Source organism: Hemitrygon akajei, chromosome 16, assembly GCF_048418815.1.
Source record: "Hemitrygon akajei chromosome 16, sHemAka1.3, whole genome shotgun sequence".
NCBI lineage: Eukaryota > Metazoa > Chordata > Chondrichthyes > Myliobatiformes > Dasyatidae > Hemitrygon > Hemitrygon akajei.
Window position 1 is genome coordinate 30,463,525 of NC_133139.1, and position 17,923 is coordinate 30,481,447.

General features: G+C 40.3%; 2 protein-coding genes across 7 annotated transcripts in view; one reads left to right on the forward strand and one right to left on the reverse strand.

The window, feature by feature from the left end:
- Positions 1–3,821: 3,821 nt before the first annotated feature.
- On the reverse strand, positions 3,822–17,089 carry ndufa11 (NADH:ubiquinone oxidoreductase subunit A11). Its single transcript, XM_073068597.1, has 4 exons — positions 16,933–17,089; positions 11,992–12,084; positions 10,684–10,806; positions 3,822–4,000 (listed from the first exon to the last, which is right to left on the reverse strand). Exons 1-4 carry the CDS (start codon positions 17,009–17,011, stop codon positions 3,888–3,890), a joined length of 408 nt encoding a protein of 135 aa, XP_072924698.1. The 5' UTR covers positions 17,012–17,089; the 3' UTR covers positions 3,822–3,887.
- The window catches only part of pole4 (polymerase (DNA-directed), epsilon 4, accessory subunit), a 28,272-nt gene continuing 27,426 nt past the window's right edge, over positions 17,078–17,923 (forward strand). For 3 of the 6 annotated variants that reach the window (XM_073068599.1, XM_073068603.1, XM_073068598.1), the window contains exon 1: positions 17,078–17,171. In XM_073068599.1, the coding sequence (XP_072924700.1) occupies positions 17,167–17,171 (5 nt within the window). In that variant the 5' untranslated portion in view covers positions 17,078–17,166. Of the gene's footprint in view, positions 17,198–17,923 lie in introns of all 6 variants that reach the window. The other 3 variants (XM_073068600.1, XM_073068601.1, XM_073068602.1) reach the window with 3 other exon arrangements.

Genomic DNA, 17,923 nt, shown 5'->3' on the forward strand with positions numbered 1-17,923 from the left:
CATTAAATATCTCCTATAAACAAATTTTGCTAATCATTGATCTTTACCATGTTTTCAGTCAGCAGCATCACTACAATTTCTATTTCTCCTCATTTCTAACCAGTCTTTCATTTCCTCTTCCCTTCCCCAGTTTCTTTGCCATTTAAGGCTTGATATATTAAACTAAAGGTTCTACTGAAAGTTCACTGACCTGAAAATTTTACTTCTTCCTCCATAAATGCTGCCTGAATGGCTGAGGATCCAACTATTCTTTATTTCATATTTTCAACATCTGCAGAATTTCAATTTTGTATTGTGCCAATGAATTTGTTCACTTAAACATGCTAAATTTGACCACTGAATATCATGTAGAAAAAAATTAAATAAGTATTTGGATTGACAGTTATTAGTTTGCTTCAAATGGTTTTGTTTGTACAATGTTTATAGCTAAAAGAGTGATCATTTCACTAAAAAAGGTTAAATAATCAACTTTTAAGTAATATTGATCTCATTAATCAAACAACCTTTGATCATCTCTAATTATAATTTACCTGGTTTCTGAAATTAGATTGTTTAAATTGTATGTAATCTTCTTTTAAAATGGGTTATAATACACAAAATTTAAGTAAAAGCAAGATGCAAGGGGACTGCAATTACTTGTGACCCTAGAAAGACCCCTTATAAAATCTTGCAAACCAATCTGGTCTTAGAGTGAACACAAGGAAATCTGCAGATGCTGGAAATTCAAGCAACACACACAAAATGCTGGTGGAACGCAGCAGGTCAGGCAGCATCTATAGGGAGAAGCACTATTGACGTTTCGGGCCGAGACCCTGAACTTACTTGTAAGTAAAGGGAATGAGCAGAAGTTAATAATAAGTTATGGGAAGATCATTTTCAATGAACAATTATACTGTCCATGCGTTCCAAGTTTAGTAGAGTGACAGTTAACCTCATTAAAACATGCAATATCATAGCATAGATGCAGGGATAAACTTCCCCTAATGGAAATTTCTAATATCATAAGTCACAGACTCCTTAGGCTATTGAACATTCAGGACTGAAAGGAGAAGGAAATTCTTCACTCAGAGGCCAGTGACACAGCAGAACTGGCTATCCCATAAGGTTGAGCCTGCTCAGTTACTGATTACATTCGAGAGTGCACCCAAAAAACTTTCACCATGAGGAAATCAAGGGATGCGAGGCTATTACAAGAATGTGCCATTGAAGTAAAAGATCAACCATGCAAGGCCAAATATAGCCCATTTCTGCTTTTTTTAAAAACCCAATCAAGTTTACAGTCTTACAATTCACACTGAGCAGTAATTATACAATGATGGATATAGTAACTGGGTTCATATTATGTTCAGTGCAATGGTCAGTGAAACAAACTCAAACATGTGAGGATCATTCCCCAGCTATATCCTCAATCATATTCTTCCACCAAATGTTTTTTGACTTCTCCAGTGCATTCAACACCATCCGCCCTGCTCTGCTGGGTGAGAAACTGACAGTGATGCAGGTGGATGCTTCCCTGGTGTCATGGATTATTGATTACCTGACTGGCAGACCACAGTACGTGCGCTTGCAACACTGTGTGTCATGGAGAGTGGTCAGCAGCACTGGGGCTCCACAGGGGACTGTCCTGTCTCCCTTTCTCTTCACCATCTACACCTCGGACTTCAACTACTGCACAGAATCTTGCCATCTTCAGAAGTTTTCTGATGACTCTGCCATAGTTGGATGTATCAGCAAGGGCGATGAGGCTGAGTACAGGGCTACGGTGGGAAACTTTGTCACGTGGTGCGAGCAGAATCATCTGCAGCTTAATGTGAAAAAGACTAAGGAGCTGGTGGTGGACCTGAGGAGGGCTAAGGCACAGGTGGCCCCTGTTTCCATCCAAGGTGTCAGTGTGGACATAGTGGAGGATTACAAATACCTGGGGATATGAGTGGACAATAAACTGGACTGGTCAAAGAACACTGAGGCTGTCTACAAGAAGGGTCAGAGCCGTCTCTATTTCCTGAGGAGACTGAAGTCCTTTAACATCTGCCAGACGATGCTGAGGATGTTCTATGAGGCTGTGGTGGCCAGTGCTATCATGTTTGCTGTTGTGTGCTGTGGCAGCAGGCTGAGGGTAGCAGACACCAACAGAATCAACAAACTCATTCGTAAGGCCAGTGATGTTGTGGGGATGGAACTGGACTCTCTGACGGTGGTGGCTGAAAAGGGGATGCTGTCCAAGTTTCATGCCATCTTGGACAATGACTCCCATCCACTCCATAATGTACTGGTTAGGCACAGGAGTACATTCAGCCAGAGACTCATTCCACTGCGATGTAACACTGAGCGTCATAGGAGTCATTCCTACCTGTGGCCATCAAACTTTACAACTCCTCCCTCGGAGTGTCAGACATTCTGAGCCAATAGGCTGGTCCTGGACTTATTTCCACTTGGCATGATTAACTTACTATAATTTAATTATTTATGGTTTTTATATTGCTATATTTCTTGACTATTCTTGGTTGGTGCAGCTGTAACGAAACCCAATTTCCCTCGGGATAAATAAAGCATGTCTGTCTGTCTGTCAAAACTGATCACAAAACTGGTCTCAAGAGATCTTGATAATTAAGGAAGGGGAAATTAAATTCAGACATCTTAAAAATAATTCCTAGTAAAGAACAAGAATGGCCTTGATTTCCATGCTTGCATTCAGCAAAATAGATAACATGTCTGAGAAAATGGAAACTGAAAAATGAGAAATACATTCCATCCTAGAGGATTGAAATAACATACAGGCAGCCCTCCTTATCCACAAGTTCCGCATACGCACGTTCAACCAACCGCAAAGCAAGAAAACCCGGAAGTGCTCTTCCAGCACTCATTGCTCGAGCATTATTCGCCTCGCATCTCATTCGTTCACTACTTTGTTCCTGTGAAAAATGGCTCCTAAAAAACAATTACCGGTATGTGGTCAAAGCAATTCCTCAAAGGCTGAGTGAATCTCTCACTGAGAAAGTAGAAATATTAGATCTTTTGAAAAGTGGCATGTCGCTTTCTGAACTGGGCCGTAAGGTCGGTAAGAACGAATTGAGCATTCGCACAATAAATCAGAAAGAAGCTGCAATTCGTGGAAGGTTTAGTGTTGCCCCTACAACGTCAAAAATGGCCTCTCTGGTTCGTGATAAAGTGCTTGTGAAGACTGAGAAAGCATTAAGGGTGTGGCTAGAGGACATGTCACAGAAATATATGCCTGTTGATGGCCAAATTATATGTGAAAAGCTCTCAGTCTCTATGAGCACTACTGTGACGGGGTAGATGAGAGTGAGAGAAAGTGTTTAAGGCTAGTAAGGGATGGCTGGCTGGCTATGTAAAGCGCTACAGCCTCAAGAACATAAAGACCATGGGAGAATCGGCGTCTCGTTCGTTCGCTGCTTGTGTTGTGAGTGAGAGGAACATGTACAGGTTTTTTCTTGTCAATATTCCCTAAACATTACAGTATAACAACTATTTACATAGCATTTACATTGTATTAGGTATTATAAGTAATCTAGAGATGATTTTAAGTATATGGTAGGACATGCATAGGTTATATGCAAATTCTATGCCATTTTATATAAGGGACTTGAACATCCGCGTTTCTTGGTATCCGCGGGAGGTCCCGAAACCAATCCCTTGTGGATAAGGAGGGCCAACTGTACAATCAGGTCACAACTCAAGAGGAAAATCGAAAGGGCCCAAGAATTGGAACAAAGTCATTTTCATATAATTACTAGGACTCTGCTTTAAATCCACCGTGATTTAGATAAAGTATGTATTACCAACATGAAGTAATACTGAAGCAGAATTTACATTCTTTTAATGGACAAGAAATATTATATTACAAGTTTGCAGGGCTTCAGCTGTTTTCAAAGTTTGGGAGGTCCAGATAAACGCCAGCCTTCCATTTTGCCCATCTTTGTGAGTGCTGCAATAGCACCCAGAGACAGACAGGCCAAGGTACCAGTCGAGTAGCTGTGAGCTGTGAGGGGGAAAAAAGACAAAGTACATTATAGAAACTGCACCAATCCATTCCCTTACTAGAAATAATATCACAGATTCACAAAATAGTCATAGCACAGAAGGAGGGTATTAGGGACATAATTCTTTCATGTCTTTAGGTAGCAGCACTGATATATAGGATTAAATGTATATTATGAGATTACATGACACCAAACTGTATACATGCAAAATATAGACAGTAGTACAAACAAGAAACCTGCAGATCCCAAGAATTCAGGCTAAAAGAGGCAATTGCTTCAATGTGCACTAAACATATAAAAAAACTGGGATATTGAAATAAGTTTTAAATTTTACCATTTTAGTTCACAAGAAAAAAACAAATAAGCTTGCAAAAGGCTGTCACATTTAGGCTTTAATACTTTCAGAAAAGCTTCTGGTGCTCTCTAGTGGTTAGCAGTAGAAACAGCAGACCCACTGGTCAGTCACTCAGCAATTCTGGCACTGTTCTGTAAGGAGTTCCTGTACGTCCTCCCAGTGAAATGCGTGGGTTTTCCCTGGGTGCTCCAGTTGTCTCCCACAGTCTATATACATACTAGGTAGGTTAAATGGTCATTGCAAGTTGTCCAGTGATAATGTTAGGGTTAAAAAGAACATGCCTTTATGCAGCAGTTTTTAAAACCTCAGCAGATTCCAATGGCCAACAAAATCAATTATATTTGAAGAACAGTCATTAATGCAAATTAGGAAATATCTCAACTAATATGCACCCAGCATGTTTCCAATTGCATTGATTATGCATTTTGGAAATGCTGATTAAAAAGTAAAAATGAGAACACAAGAACAAAACGTAAGAACAGAACTTGTGTTCTTTCTTAAAACTGGCTAAGGCACCAGCAAAAACTTTTGGCTCTTTTTCAACACTGAGCTGCAAGCTATGGTTTAATGTCATATCTACAAGAAAGTACGGCGCCATGTAGCGTAGTGGTTATCATGACACTATTACAGCTCGGGGCATTCTGGAATTCAATTCTGGCACTGTTCTGTAAGGAGTTCCTGTACGTCCTCCCAGTGAAATGCGTGGGTTTTCCCTGGATGCTCCAGTTGTCTCCCACAGTCTATATACATACTAGGTAGGTTAAATGGTCATTGCAAGTTGTCCAGTGATAATGTTAGGGTTAATTGGGATTGTGGAATTGCTGAGGTGGTGTGGCTTGAAGGCCCAGAAGGGCCTACTCCTAACCGTATCACTAAATAGATAGTGATTTTTTCAGTGCACAACATCAACAGAATCACATTAGAATTAAGGATTAGATTTATGATCATGTTTATCATCACTGACAAATGTCAAACTTGTTACTTTGCAGCAGCAATACAGTGCAATACACAAAAAATACTATAAATTACAGTCAGAAACATATACAAATTAAATTAGTGCATAAAGAGAGCAAAAAGCGGAGAGGTAGTGTTCATGGGTTCATTGCCTGAACAATTACCATTATGTTTGTGCTACTTTGGGAAGAAACATGGTCACAAGTGGCCAAGATTTTGAATTACATAATTGCTTCGGGATATTTAACTTTTACAAGACATAGGTCAAATGGAAAATATGGAGAGGTATTCCTGATAATAGTGGATAGGATAAATGCAAAAGAGAAAAAAAATACAAGTTACAAAAAGACATAGAATCAGTTCACATGGAGCTAAGAAACATGAGACAATGAAGTATCAATGGATGGTGTCTCTGGCCTCCAAAGAGATCTGGAAATGTAATACAAACCATAAAACAAAATCAGGAGCAACTTAACAAAGGTAATACCAAAAAATAATCAGAAACATTGTATATATGCAGGACAAACTATATTGCAATAATGGTGGAGGACAAGGTCAAGGAGTATATGAGATTTTGTTTTAACATCAACGTGTTGAGACAATGAGAGATTAGGTTATTTTGCAATGAGAAAGAGTTAGTAAATAATCTTGTCATTGAGAGATTTCAAGGGAAGAATAAGCATACTCTGATAGATTTAAAGTGACTTCACTCACATTAGTTCTTTATTTTCTTAGAAGGTTGACAGAGATTCAGTGTGTTACCGAACGCTAACAAACTTCTACAGATGTGCTGTTGAAATATCTTGACTGGTTGCATCATGGTCTAATACAGCAATTCAAAGGTGCAGAAATGCAAGAAACTGCAGAAAGCAGTGAACTCAGCCCAATATCTCATGGGTACAGCCCTCCCCACCATAAATACCTACACAAAGGCAACATCTGTCAAAGATCCCCACTATCTGGGTCATGTCATGCAAATTCCATCCGGCAGGAGATACAGAAGAACAGCAACTTTCCCTCAACCATTCAATTCTTAAACCAACCTGTCCCTAATTACAGAAACTCTGATCACTTTTTTTTTTGCTCTGTTCTTTCCTGTAAAAATTGTGTATACTTATGTTTTTCTTGTGAATGCTGGGTATATGATGCTATGTGCCCATGATATGGCTGCAAGTTTATCACTGTACCTGTGCTTATGCATATGACAATAAACTTGGCTTTGTTGAAACTAGGATTTTAAAACTAAACAATGGAAACCACAATGATATGAGCTATGCTGCTTATGATTATTTGGGATGACAAAAAAATAAACAAACAATATTTTTAAAAAATCAATAGTTTACAACAAATATATACTACTTCTAGACACAAAAACTTAACAACGAAAAATAGAAACCAGAGAAAATTTACAGATGCTGGAAATCTGAGCAACACACACAAAATGTTGGAGGAACTCAGCAGGCCAGGAGACATCTATGGAAAAAAGTACACTCGACATTTCGGGCCAAAACCCTTCAATAAGAAAAATTAGCATCAGCTGAACTACAAGAGATGTTGAAAACACTATTACCTCAAAGGAAATAATCTACAATGTATCGAAAAAGATCTGTTAGCCTCAGGACAGGCAAATGTGGCAGGCATTCAAACCATAACAGACTACAAATCTACCTTCCACTCCACCTTCCCCAAGGAGAAGGCACTCTGGCCACAGCTGATGTGAGGAAGACTCTACCCAAGGTCGACCCACATAAAGCTGTGGGGTCTGATAACATACCTAGTCAGGTGCTAGTCAGAGACTCTGCAGTCCACTTAACTGAGGTTTTAACAGACACCTTCAACAGCCTTCTGGAATAGTCCACTCTCCCCGCAGACTGCAATGCGGCCATCATCATCCCAACACAGTAACCTGCCTCAGTGACTAAATCCAGTGGCACTGGCCTCAACCATAATGAAGTGCTTTGAGTAGCTGGTTATGGATTGCATTAAATCCCATCTTGCTGCTATTCTTTCCAATTTACTTATTACTTAACTAGATCCACTGATGATGCCATAGCCCCTGCTCTCCACTCTGTCCTGTCCCACCTGGAAAATGGTGCCTCATATGCCAAGATGCTGTTTATTGACTTCAGTTCAGCTTTTAATATCATCATCCTTCAGAAGCTGGTGGATAAATTGTGCTCACTGTTTCCTAACAGCTCTCTCTGTAACCTGATCCTGGACTTCTCGACAGAAATGCCAGTCAGTTCATGTTGATAGAAGCATCACTAGCGCCATCTCCGGAAAGCTACCTAACGGCAAAGTGGTAATTCCAGATCAATGAAGGATGCATAACAGCTGTGGCAGGGCTCGAATGCTATCACCTTTTACAAAGTGATATCAAGTAACATAGCTGACGATGCTGCTGTCTGCAACAGAGAAGTGTCGAAGGAGGTGGGCAGTCTAACAGTGAGTGGTCAGCTTAGTTGCTTTTCTTGTAATAGCAGGACCTTTTGAACATTGATGTGGAATGCTGCAAGTCTGATTCACTGAGTAACTGGCAGACAATGGGGAGCTGTGGGCCTCAGTTGTAGCAAGGACTAAGCTTTTCAAGCTGTGGTGTTGCCCGTTTTTGTATGACTGTATTTTATTGATATCTATACTATGTGGGTCTTGTACTGTGTATGACTGTTGGTACTGTATTTTGCACCTTGGCCACAGAGTAATGCTGTTTTATTTAGCTGTATTCATGGATATTTGTGTATGATTGAATGACATTTAAACTTGAACAGGCTTTGCTTCCAGATGAGCTCAATGCCTTTTATGCTCGCTTTAACCATCAAAATATGAAGGTACCATTATGAATTCCTACAGTCCCCGATGATTCTGTAATTTCACTCTCTGAGGCTGATGTGAGCGCATCCTTCAGGAGGGTGAACCCATGGAAAGCATCTGGCCCAGATGGGGTACCTGGCCGAATACTAAAGCTGATCAACTAGCTGGAGTGTTCACTGAGATCTTTTAACTTCTTGCTTAGGCAGTCTAAGGTACCCACCTGCTTTAAGCAGGCTTCAATTACACTGGTGCCCAAGAAGAACATGATAACCTATCTCAATGAATATCACCCCTTGTTTACAAAATTATTGGAAAGATATTTTTAATATTATCTCAAGAGTTTTAAATATCAATCTCCAACCGCATCCTTTTACTGCAATTTTTGGTTTACCAATGATAGATAATAATCGTCTATCCGCTTCATCTCAACGAATGATTGCATTTGTTACATTAATGGCTAGAAGATCTATTTAACTGAATTGGAAAGAAATTAACCCTCCAACTGTATTTCAGTGGTTTTCTCAAACTATTTCTTGTCTGAGTTTAGAAAAAATTAGAAGTGTGGTTTTTGATTCTTCAGTTAAATTTGAGGAAACTTGGAGACCATTTATTCAACATTTTCATATGAGTTAAATGGTCTGATCCTAAACCTTACTGTTATTATCCTTAATTATTTGGATGGAGATTCGGAGTTATCGGCACTACTGTATGTATTTAACATTATGCAATTGCCCATGTTGGTTAGTTTTTTTTTAGTTTTCTTTTAGTTTTTGTTGGGGGTTTTTTCTTCTCTTTTTCGACTCTTTTACATTAATACTATGAGTTTGGGAGGCCTTGTATATTGATTATTACATATCTGATTGTTTATTTAAACTATTAATTATGTACTCTCAAATGTTTTGTATTCATAGTTCACTAATGTTTTTCTTCAAATTAATAAAAAGATTTAAAAAGAAAGAAAAGAATATCACCCAGCTGCACTTACAAGCACAGTGATGAAGTGTTTTGAGAGGTTGGTGATGAATAACATCTCCTGCCTGAGAAGCAACTTAGATCCACTCCAATTTGCCTACCGGCACAACAGATGTCATATCATTGGCTCTTCACTCAGCCCAAGGCGTGTACTTAGCCCTCTGCTCTGTTCACATTACACTTATGACTATGTGGCTAAACACAGCTGTAATGTCATATTTAAATTTGCTAACGACACCACTGTCATTGGCCAAATCAAAGGTGGTGACAAATCAACACACTTTAGATTGAAACTCTAACCGAGTGGCGCCACAAAAACTTACTCATGGTCAGCAGGACTAAGGAGCAGTATATTGACTTCAAGAAGAGACAACCAGAGGTCCATCAGCTAGTCCTCATTGGAGGAATCAGAGGTGGAGGGGGGAGGTGTCATTATTTCAGAGGACCTGTCCTGGGCCCAGCATGCAAGTGCAATTACAAAGAAAACACAGCAGTGTCTGCATTTCCTTAGAGTTTGCGTGATATCTATGACTTTGACTAACTTCTATAGATATGTGGTGGACAGTATATTCACTGGCTGGATCACAGCCTGGTATGGAAAAACAAATGCAACAGAAAATCCTATAAAAAGTAGTGGATACAGATCAGTTCACCACAGTAAAGCCCTGCACACCGTTGAGCACACTGACACGGAACAATGTCGCAGGAAATCAGCATCCTACATCAGAGACTCCCACCACCCAGGTCTTTCTTTCTTCTCATTGCTGCTATTAGGAAGCAGATACAGCAGCCTCAGGACTCACACCACCAAGGCATCAGACCACAAGTTCCTACAAAGAATGCAAGGCCTGCTGAGAGGGTCTTCGGGGTCTCTTTTCCACCCAGTAGAGATATTTATCAGGAGCACTGCGTATACAGACCCTTAGCATTGTCAATGATCCTTCCCATCTGTTCAACAATCTCTGTGACCCCCTACCATCAGGCAGGAGGTGCCGTAGCATTAGGAAAAGAAATGGTAGGATAAGAAACAGCTTCTTCCCCCAGGCTACCATCCAGGTCTCATCACGCATGAAGCGCCAGTAGCTTAATACTGTTAACTTTTTAACTTATATGATATAGACACCTCATTAGTTAATTTATGGAAATATTAATTTATTTGTTATTTCTGTGAGTTACAAGTACTACGTTGTGCACCTTGATTGTTTCGCTTGGTAGTACAGTATACATGTGTACGGCTGAATGACAATAAGCTGAATTTGAACTTTGAATTTCTGCAATGGATCACTAAGAAATGGAGAAGGAAAAGTAGAATATACAAGTAATCCAGCAAAATAAAAGACTGGAAAAGTTTCCATACATGTATAAAGGGGAAAGCAAGAGTTAAAATGGGTTTTCAAAGAAATAAAAGAGAATAAGGAAATGGCAGAAATTAAACATACTTTGTGTCTATTTTCACAGAAGATACAAAGTGCTACTTGAAAATAGTAAAATTGTTATAGTGAATGAGGGGTTAAAAGAATTTGCATTAATAACAAAAAGGGCTTTGCAAAAGTGGAAATTCTAGAAGAATGTAAGTATGATTGGACTCACCTCGTACTCCAAGGATCACTCCTGAAGCACAACCTCCAATGAAATAATTCAATGGATCATCATTGGTTCCTCGAAAATGTGCACTTAGACAGGTTGTTATTCCAAAAATTGCACCAAGTGCAGCTGAAAGGCAAGCAAATGGATTTGGAGTTATTACATTCTGCTATAAAGAGCCTTTAAAATAAGAGAAAACTCAAAGTCATTACTAACTAGGTGGCTGATTTTCCATTAAACAGCACTTCAAAAAAATAGCCAGATTGATGGCTGTTAAGAAGATTGAGCTGGATTCTTACTGATTACACAAATTAAATTGCATCCTTGAAAATAGAAGCATGTGTAAGGGAGTACAGGGCAAAATTGCATTATGATTACTCCTACCATAATCATGGATGATTATATTTTTTTGCAAAGGAAATCTTCCCCAGGGTTTAACCTAATAATTCTTCTAAAATCTTTATTGGTTTACTAAGCAATTCAATAACAGCACTTGATAGGCTTCATACTTTTTTTGCTACTTGCTCCAAATTTGACACTAATTAACATTCAACTAGACTTTTATGCAATAGTTTAATACTACGTTATTTAACTAGGCTATCAAAGTTGACAAAAGTGACATCTCCTCCTTAACTTCCAGTTGTGGTTCTTAACGGCATCCAATTTCTCTCTATCATTTTGATTCACATCTCTTCCATTAAACACCCCACTCCATTTTTGCCTGACCCATTTTTGAACTTCTTCAGTGCATAACCACTGAACTCTTTCTGTAGAACCATCTGCCTTCATCTCCTTAGCTCTCACGTCATAATTACTTATGATAATTTCCTGATATCCTGTTAATGTTTATCAGTAATTCACTGGCCTAAGTAATTAACAGCGCTTAAACCTAACCTTACCTTCATCATGTCCGTATCACTATAAAAATTTATACCGATCTACAGAAACAAGCAGCCACATGCACATTCCAAGTGGACTACAAGTCAATATTACAAGTACAGTTTCTTTTAACATTTTAACAGTTTAACTTCACATGGTAAACAATCCTTGGTACAGTAAAATTAGACTTTTATAATATAATAATGCCCTCATGAGTTCATAATGCACTTGGAATTCAAGCACCTTAAGAAACACAGTATCCCATAGATTCATGCCCACCATCAGAACCACTTTCCCGAGGGTCATAGAACCCTAAAGTAAATACAAAACAGAAGTAATATATTATTGCTGTTACTTGAGAAAGAATTTCCAACCTGAGCAAATATTCTTCTTGACAACTAATACTAGTGTATACAAGGTCCAAAATGCCCTTACCCATTGTCATGGTCCCATTGACTCCTCGTTGCACAGCTTCCATGGCATTTTTAGGTGGTAATGCAACAATATGATAGGCAGAACCAACAAGACCTATAAAAATAAATTAAGCAATAATCAAAAGTTTTTTTTTATTGTAAGACTGCATAGGAGTTTCAAATCCACTGGAACAGTTCTCAAAAAGTTGAATTAAAGTTGTTCACCAAATGCCAGAGGATTCAAATGTCACTCTTAAATTTGTCCGTGACAATATTCAAAACAACGGTTTGTTTTATTTGTCCTTCAGATACAACTATTTGAATTGCCCACTGAATCCTTTCAAGGATAAAATAAAACCTAGAGAATCAACACACACAAAATGCTGAGGGAACTTAGTAGGTCAGGCAGTATCTATGGAGGGAAAAGGGCAGTTGACATTTCAGGCCGAGACCCTTCATCAGGAATGGGCAGAAGCCAGAATAAAAGAGTAGGGGGAGGGGGAGCAATGCAAACTGGCAGATGATATGTTAATCCAGATAAAGGGGAAGGCATGAGGGTGGGGGTGGGGGCTAAAAGGGAATGAAGTGAGAAGCTGGGAGATTATAGTTGGAAAAGGCAAAGGGCTAAAGGAATCTGATAGGAGAGGAAGTAGGCTATGATACACAGGGAAGGTGGGGAACCAGAGAGTGGAAGATGATCGTAATAGGCAGGTCATGAGTGCAGAGAAGGGGAAGGAGAAGTGATAAAGGGACCAGAAAGATAAAGGAAAACAGTTTAAGTAAGGGTGAGAACAGACAGGAGTCATTCCCGGATGTTAGAGATACTGATGTTGATGTCCTCGGGTTGAACAGTAATAAGCCAAAATAAGAGGAGCTGGGCTTCCTATCTGCGTCTGGCACAACACGGTAGAAGAGGTGGCCATGAAGACATCAGTGTGGGAATAGGAAGTGAAATTAAATTGGCTGGCCACCAGTAGATCCTGGTTGTTACAGCACATGGAGCAAAAGTGTGTGCTGCACTAGGAGTACCAGTTACTATAAATAATGTCAATAGATTCACGATGTTAAACTACGTAGACTGAGTAGACTACGGTCAATTATGGATAACTCTGAACATCCTCTACATAGCACCATCCAGAGACAGAGAAGCAGTTTCAGCGACAGGTTACTATCGATGCAATGCTCCTCAGACAGGATGAAGAGGTCAATACTCCCCAATGCCATTAGGCTTTACAATTCTACCGCCAGGACTTAAGAACTTTTTAAAAGCTATTATTAATGCTTTTTGAGATAGTGATTTAGATGCATATCATATTTTTTTACTGAGTTAAGTATTGTATGTAATTAGTTTTGCTACAACAAGTGTTTGGGACATTGGAAAAAAAGTTGAATTTCCCCATGGGGATGAATAAAGTATCTATCTATCTATCTATCTATCAGAAGCAGGTCTAATACTTCATATGCTTGCAAATATGTGCCTGGAAGGGGAGTGATGGGGTGGGACAAGCAGACAAGGGAGCTGCAGAGAGAGCAATCCTTGTGAAAAGCCGAGAGGACAATGGAGGGAAAGGAATGCTGGTGGTAGAATCCCATTGGAGATACCGAAAGTTATGCTGAATAATGTGTTGAATGGGGAAGCCTGTGGAGTAGTATGGGAGGACAAGAGCATCCCTATACCTGTTAAGTCAAACAGGGTGCTGGCTGATGTGCGGGAAGTGGAGGAGATGCAGGTGAAGGCTACATTAATACCAGTGGAGTGAAAACCATTTTTTCTGAGAAAAGAGGGAATCTCATACGTCCTGGAATGGAATGTCGCATCATGAGAACAGATGCAATGGAGACAAAGGAAAGAGAAAAGGCAATAGCATCCTTGCAAATGATAGGTCAAGGTAACTGTGGGTCAGTTTGCAAAATATGTCATTGGATAATCTGTCTCCTACAATCTACAGAATGCATGCCATCTAATCAAAAGTATAGGAGTGTGTTTGCTTTCTGTTACCAGCACACACCATTTCTCGGTTCAGTTCATTCAGGGCTAATGAAACATCGACTATACTCTTTTCCATAGATGCTACCTGACTTGCTGAGTTTCTCCAGCATTTTGTGAGAGTTGGTTGGCAACAGATCTTATCCCTTTTGTATAGCTGGTTATAATTAAAACTGGTATGAAATGACAACTGTTAAACTGTGTACACTGCCAGACACTGGTAAAACAAAGGCTTGAATCTGACCCCACTACCCCATCCAATTTCTGGACAGAGATATTGCTTCCACAAGATTCAACACCTCCTCCGCAAACTCAGTTTCTCACACTGCACCCTACTTTGCCCTATAACTCAGGGATTCAGTCTTTAGGAATGTTTCGAGTGAGACTGCAAATAAGATTTAAATTCTGAAGTTTGGAGCTATTGACTCATGCCCAATAGAGATTAACATCTTCATTGCAGCAAAATACCCCTGAAGCTTTGTCAGATTCGTTTTAACAGTCATAATTCCAGAGTAAGAAGCTCAGGTAGCTGATGATGGTGAAAGTTAAGATGTTGCAGGATTGGATGCTCAGCAAGAAATGTTGACATCCATTATAAATGAAGGAGGAATAACAGCTCAAATAGAATCCGTTCAAAAGAAGTACTGGTAGTACAAATGCTTTGAAAATCATAAAATGCGAGATAAGTATTTGATAGGGTAGCAGAGATAAATAACTTGCTTTTCTTCAAATTAGTTCCATAGGATCTTTTAGGACCAGTTGGAAAGCAAATGAGCCTCATTTATCATCTTTTATTGGAAGATGGCACCATGCAGGCACTGTGTTCCTTCATATCTGCACTAGATTATCAACCAAGATTTTTTGCACTGGAATTTTTTGCTTCCAGAATTGTGCAAAAAAAAAACTGCCAAAAACTGACATGTAGTGATCCATGCAGTAGGCTGTTTAGAAAAAAAGTTACACAACATATATATATAGACACCATGGTTATATTCAATGCCAGAAAGCAGATTTGTTCACTTATCACACTTGGACCTGTCAAATGAGTACAAAATCATCCTACCCTAGGAATTTGTTTCCAAAGAAAAAGCTCAGGCATGCTCAATACACAAGAGATACTAAATGACTTCCTTAATTGGAAAATAAAGCTAAAATTGTTTGTTTAAAAAACCAGGTAAAGAAAAAAAATACAAAATGTTGGAAAGCAACATTCATGGAGGGGAAAAACATCAGCTCAATTAGCATTCATCAGAATTGGGTATAGTTAAAAGGGAAATTTTTAAGTGGCAAAGGATGTATAATGGCAGAATTGGAAATGAGAATAACAAATACACGTGCTGAAAATCTGCAATAAAAACAGTAAATGCTGGAAACACTCAGCCAGTAAGGTAGTTTCTGTGTAAAGAGAAATAGTTAACACTTTATGTCTTGGTCCCTTCAGTTGAATTATATCTGTCAACTCTGATGATGGCAAACACGAGGAAATCTGCAGATGCTGGAAATTCAAGCAACACACACAAAATGCTGGTAGAACACAGCAGGCCAGGCAGCACCTATAGGAAGAAGCACTGTCGACGTTTTGGGCCAAGACCATCAGGACTAACAGACAGAAAAGATAGTAAGAGATTTGAAAGTAGGGGGGGAAATGCAAAATGATAGGAGAAGACCTGAGGGGGACAGGTGAAGCTAAGAGCTGGAAAGGTGTTTGGCAAAAGGGATACAGAGCTGGAGAAGGGAAAGTATCATGGGACGGGAGACCTAGGAAGAAAAAAAGAGGGAGGGGAGCACCAGAGGGAGATGGAGAACAGGCAGAGTGATGGGCAGAGAAAAAAAAGGGAGGGAGGAATTAAATAAATCAGGGATGGGGTAGGAAGGGCATTATCAGAAGTTAGAGAAGTCAATGTTCATGCCATCAGGTTGGAGGCTACCCAGACGGTATATAAAGTGTTCTTCCTCCAACCTCAGTGTGGCACATCCCATTCTCATTCTGATATGTCTATCCATGGCCTCCTCTACTGTCAAGATGAAGCCACACTCGGGTGGAAAGAAATGGACAGCTTATACTTCTGGGTCAAACACCCTTCATCTCGACTGAAAGTGAAGGGAAAGGGTATAATATGAGCTGACAAGTAATAGGTGGGTTGCAAATGAGGAGATCTGATAGGAAAGTGGAGCATGGAACCAAATAAAGGAATTGGGGTGAACACATAGGAACTGTGGAGGGAGGGATCCCGGTAAAATAAATGTGTGAGTGATGTGCAAATCAAGTAACTGCAGGACAGAAAAGAATAATGTGATCAGGCAGAGTTTGGGCTTATATAGGAAGAACTAGGTAGAGCAGGAAGATGAGGGAGAAGGGGTGGGGGGGGGGGGTTAGAAAATCCTGTATTTGATGTTCAGGCCGTCTGGCTGTAACTACCCAAGCAGAGCGAGGGGTCTTTCCTCTGGTTACATTTGGCTTTACCCTGGTAGTGGAAGCGGTTGAGTACAGACAGGTTGGAGTGTGAAAGTGGAAAATGTCTTGTAACCAGGAGCTATAGATGACTACTGGCAGACAGAACAGGGGCTCATCCTGATCTCAACAATACAGAATGCAATTAAAAAAAAACGTTTGAGGGGGTGACTGGCTTGCTGAATGTTTCCAGCATTTACTGTTTTAGGGCAGAAGAGGTGGTAATGCGAACCCCTGTATAATCCCATTACACAGTCCTATGGCCTTCTCCATAAGGCTCTGCAATAAATTTCTTTATCGATTTATCCCATTTCCTTGAAGGTTACTACTAAATCGTCTCACTACGTCCTTTCAATCAGTGGACTCCAAGACCATAACTTGTTCTGCAAAATAAATTCTCGTCAGTCCTGCATTTTTCAGTCGTTTAAAGCTGCAGCCCTCCATCCCAATTCGGTGTGTTTATCCATTGATTTTCCTCAGGCGGCCCCCAAGTTCAACGTGCCCCGAGTTAGAGCCACACCTACCGAGGCCTGCCCCGAGCCGCGTCGTCTCCCAGGTTTTACTCGGACACTCATCCCCATCCTCCGAGTCCCAGTAACCCATCGCCGCCACCTCAAGGACACCGTCACTGGGGAAACGATCCAGACACCGCGAGACCACGGTACCTCCGCGAGATCGGAACCTCGTGATCAGGTCGGGTGGAACGCATGCGCGGAGTGGTCCTGGCGCTTTGAGAGGATGTTGGTCAAAACTAATATATGAAGTCTGAGTGTTAAGTTTTAGTACAAGGTAAATGCCCTTTGTCTTTCAGATAAGTGTTTCATAACAAGCAAACTTTGTGGAGAATGAGACACAGGCGGACTGCAGCTGCTGGGATCTGGAGGAGCTCAGCGGGTCCAGCAGTGTCTGTGGGAGGGTGGGAGCGGTCAGTCGACGTTTGGGGTCGAGATCCAGGTGAAGGGTTTCGACCCCAGTCGTCGACTGAGCATTTCCCTCCACAAATGCTGCCTGGCCAGCTGAGTTCCTCCGGCGTCTTGTGAGGTGTGCATCGTCTTGACTGCTGCTTGTGTTGCCTACCTCAGTGTGCCAGTCGTGTCTCGCACTGGCTTTATTTGGGGATAATGTCAATTCCAAAATAGTGGTGCGCAGGAATGCGTGTGGCAGATAAGAAATAGAAGCCTTTCGCACCTGTTGTGATATTCATTAAGACCATGGATATTTTACCTGGGCTTTATTTTTCTGCACGGATCCACATCCCTTGATTTCGTGACATCCAAAATTTTCCGCTATTTTTATTAGGTGTACTTAGTGACTTGGCTCTCAGAGCCATCTCTTGTAAAGAGTTTCAAAGATTCGCCATCCTCTCTTTGAAATTAAATCTCAGCTCCAATCTGAGTGGCCCTTAATTTGAAAGTTTGATCCTCAGTTATACACACTCAAGCCAGACAGGGTAAGGTGTTGCTCCATAAAACCTGTGGAAAATGTACATTTCAGTCTTTTGTACTCAGGATAAAG

Excerpts from the sequence above, each read along its gene's own strand:
- ndufa11 (XM_073068597.1), bottom strand. The coding sequence starts at position 17,011 with ATGGGTTACTGGGACTCGGAGGATGGGGATGAGTGTCCGAGTAAAACC. Across the intron at positions 12,085-16,932 it reads GCGGCTCGGGGCAGGCCTCG|GTCTTGTTGGTTCTGCCTAT; the intron begins GTAGGTGTGGCT and ends TTATTTTTATAG. Across the intron at positions 4,001-10,683 it reads AGTGATCCTTGGAGTACGAG|CTCACAGCTACTCGACTGGT; the intron begins GTGAGTCCAATC and ends TCCCCCTCACAG.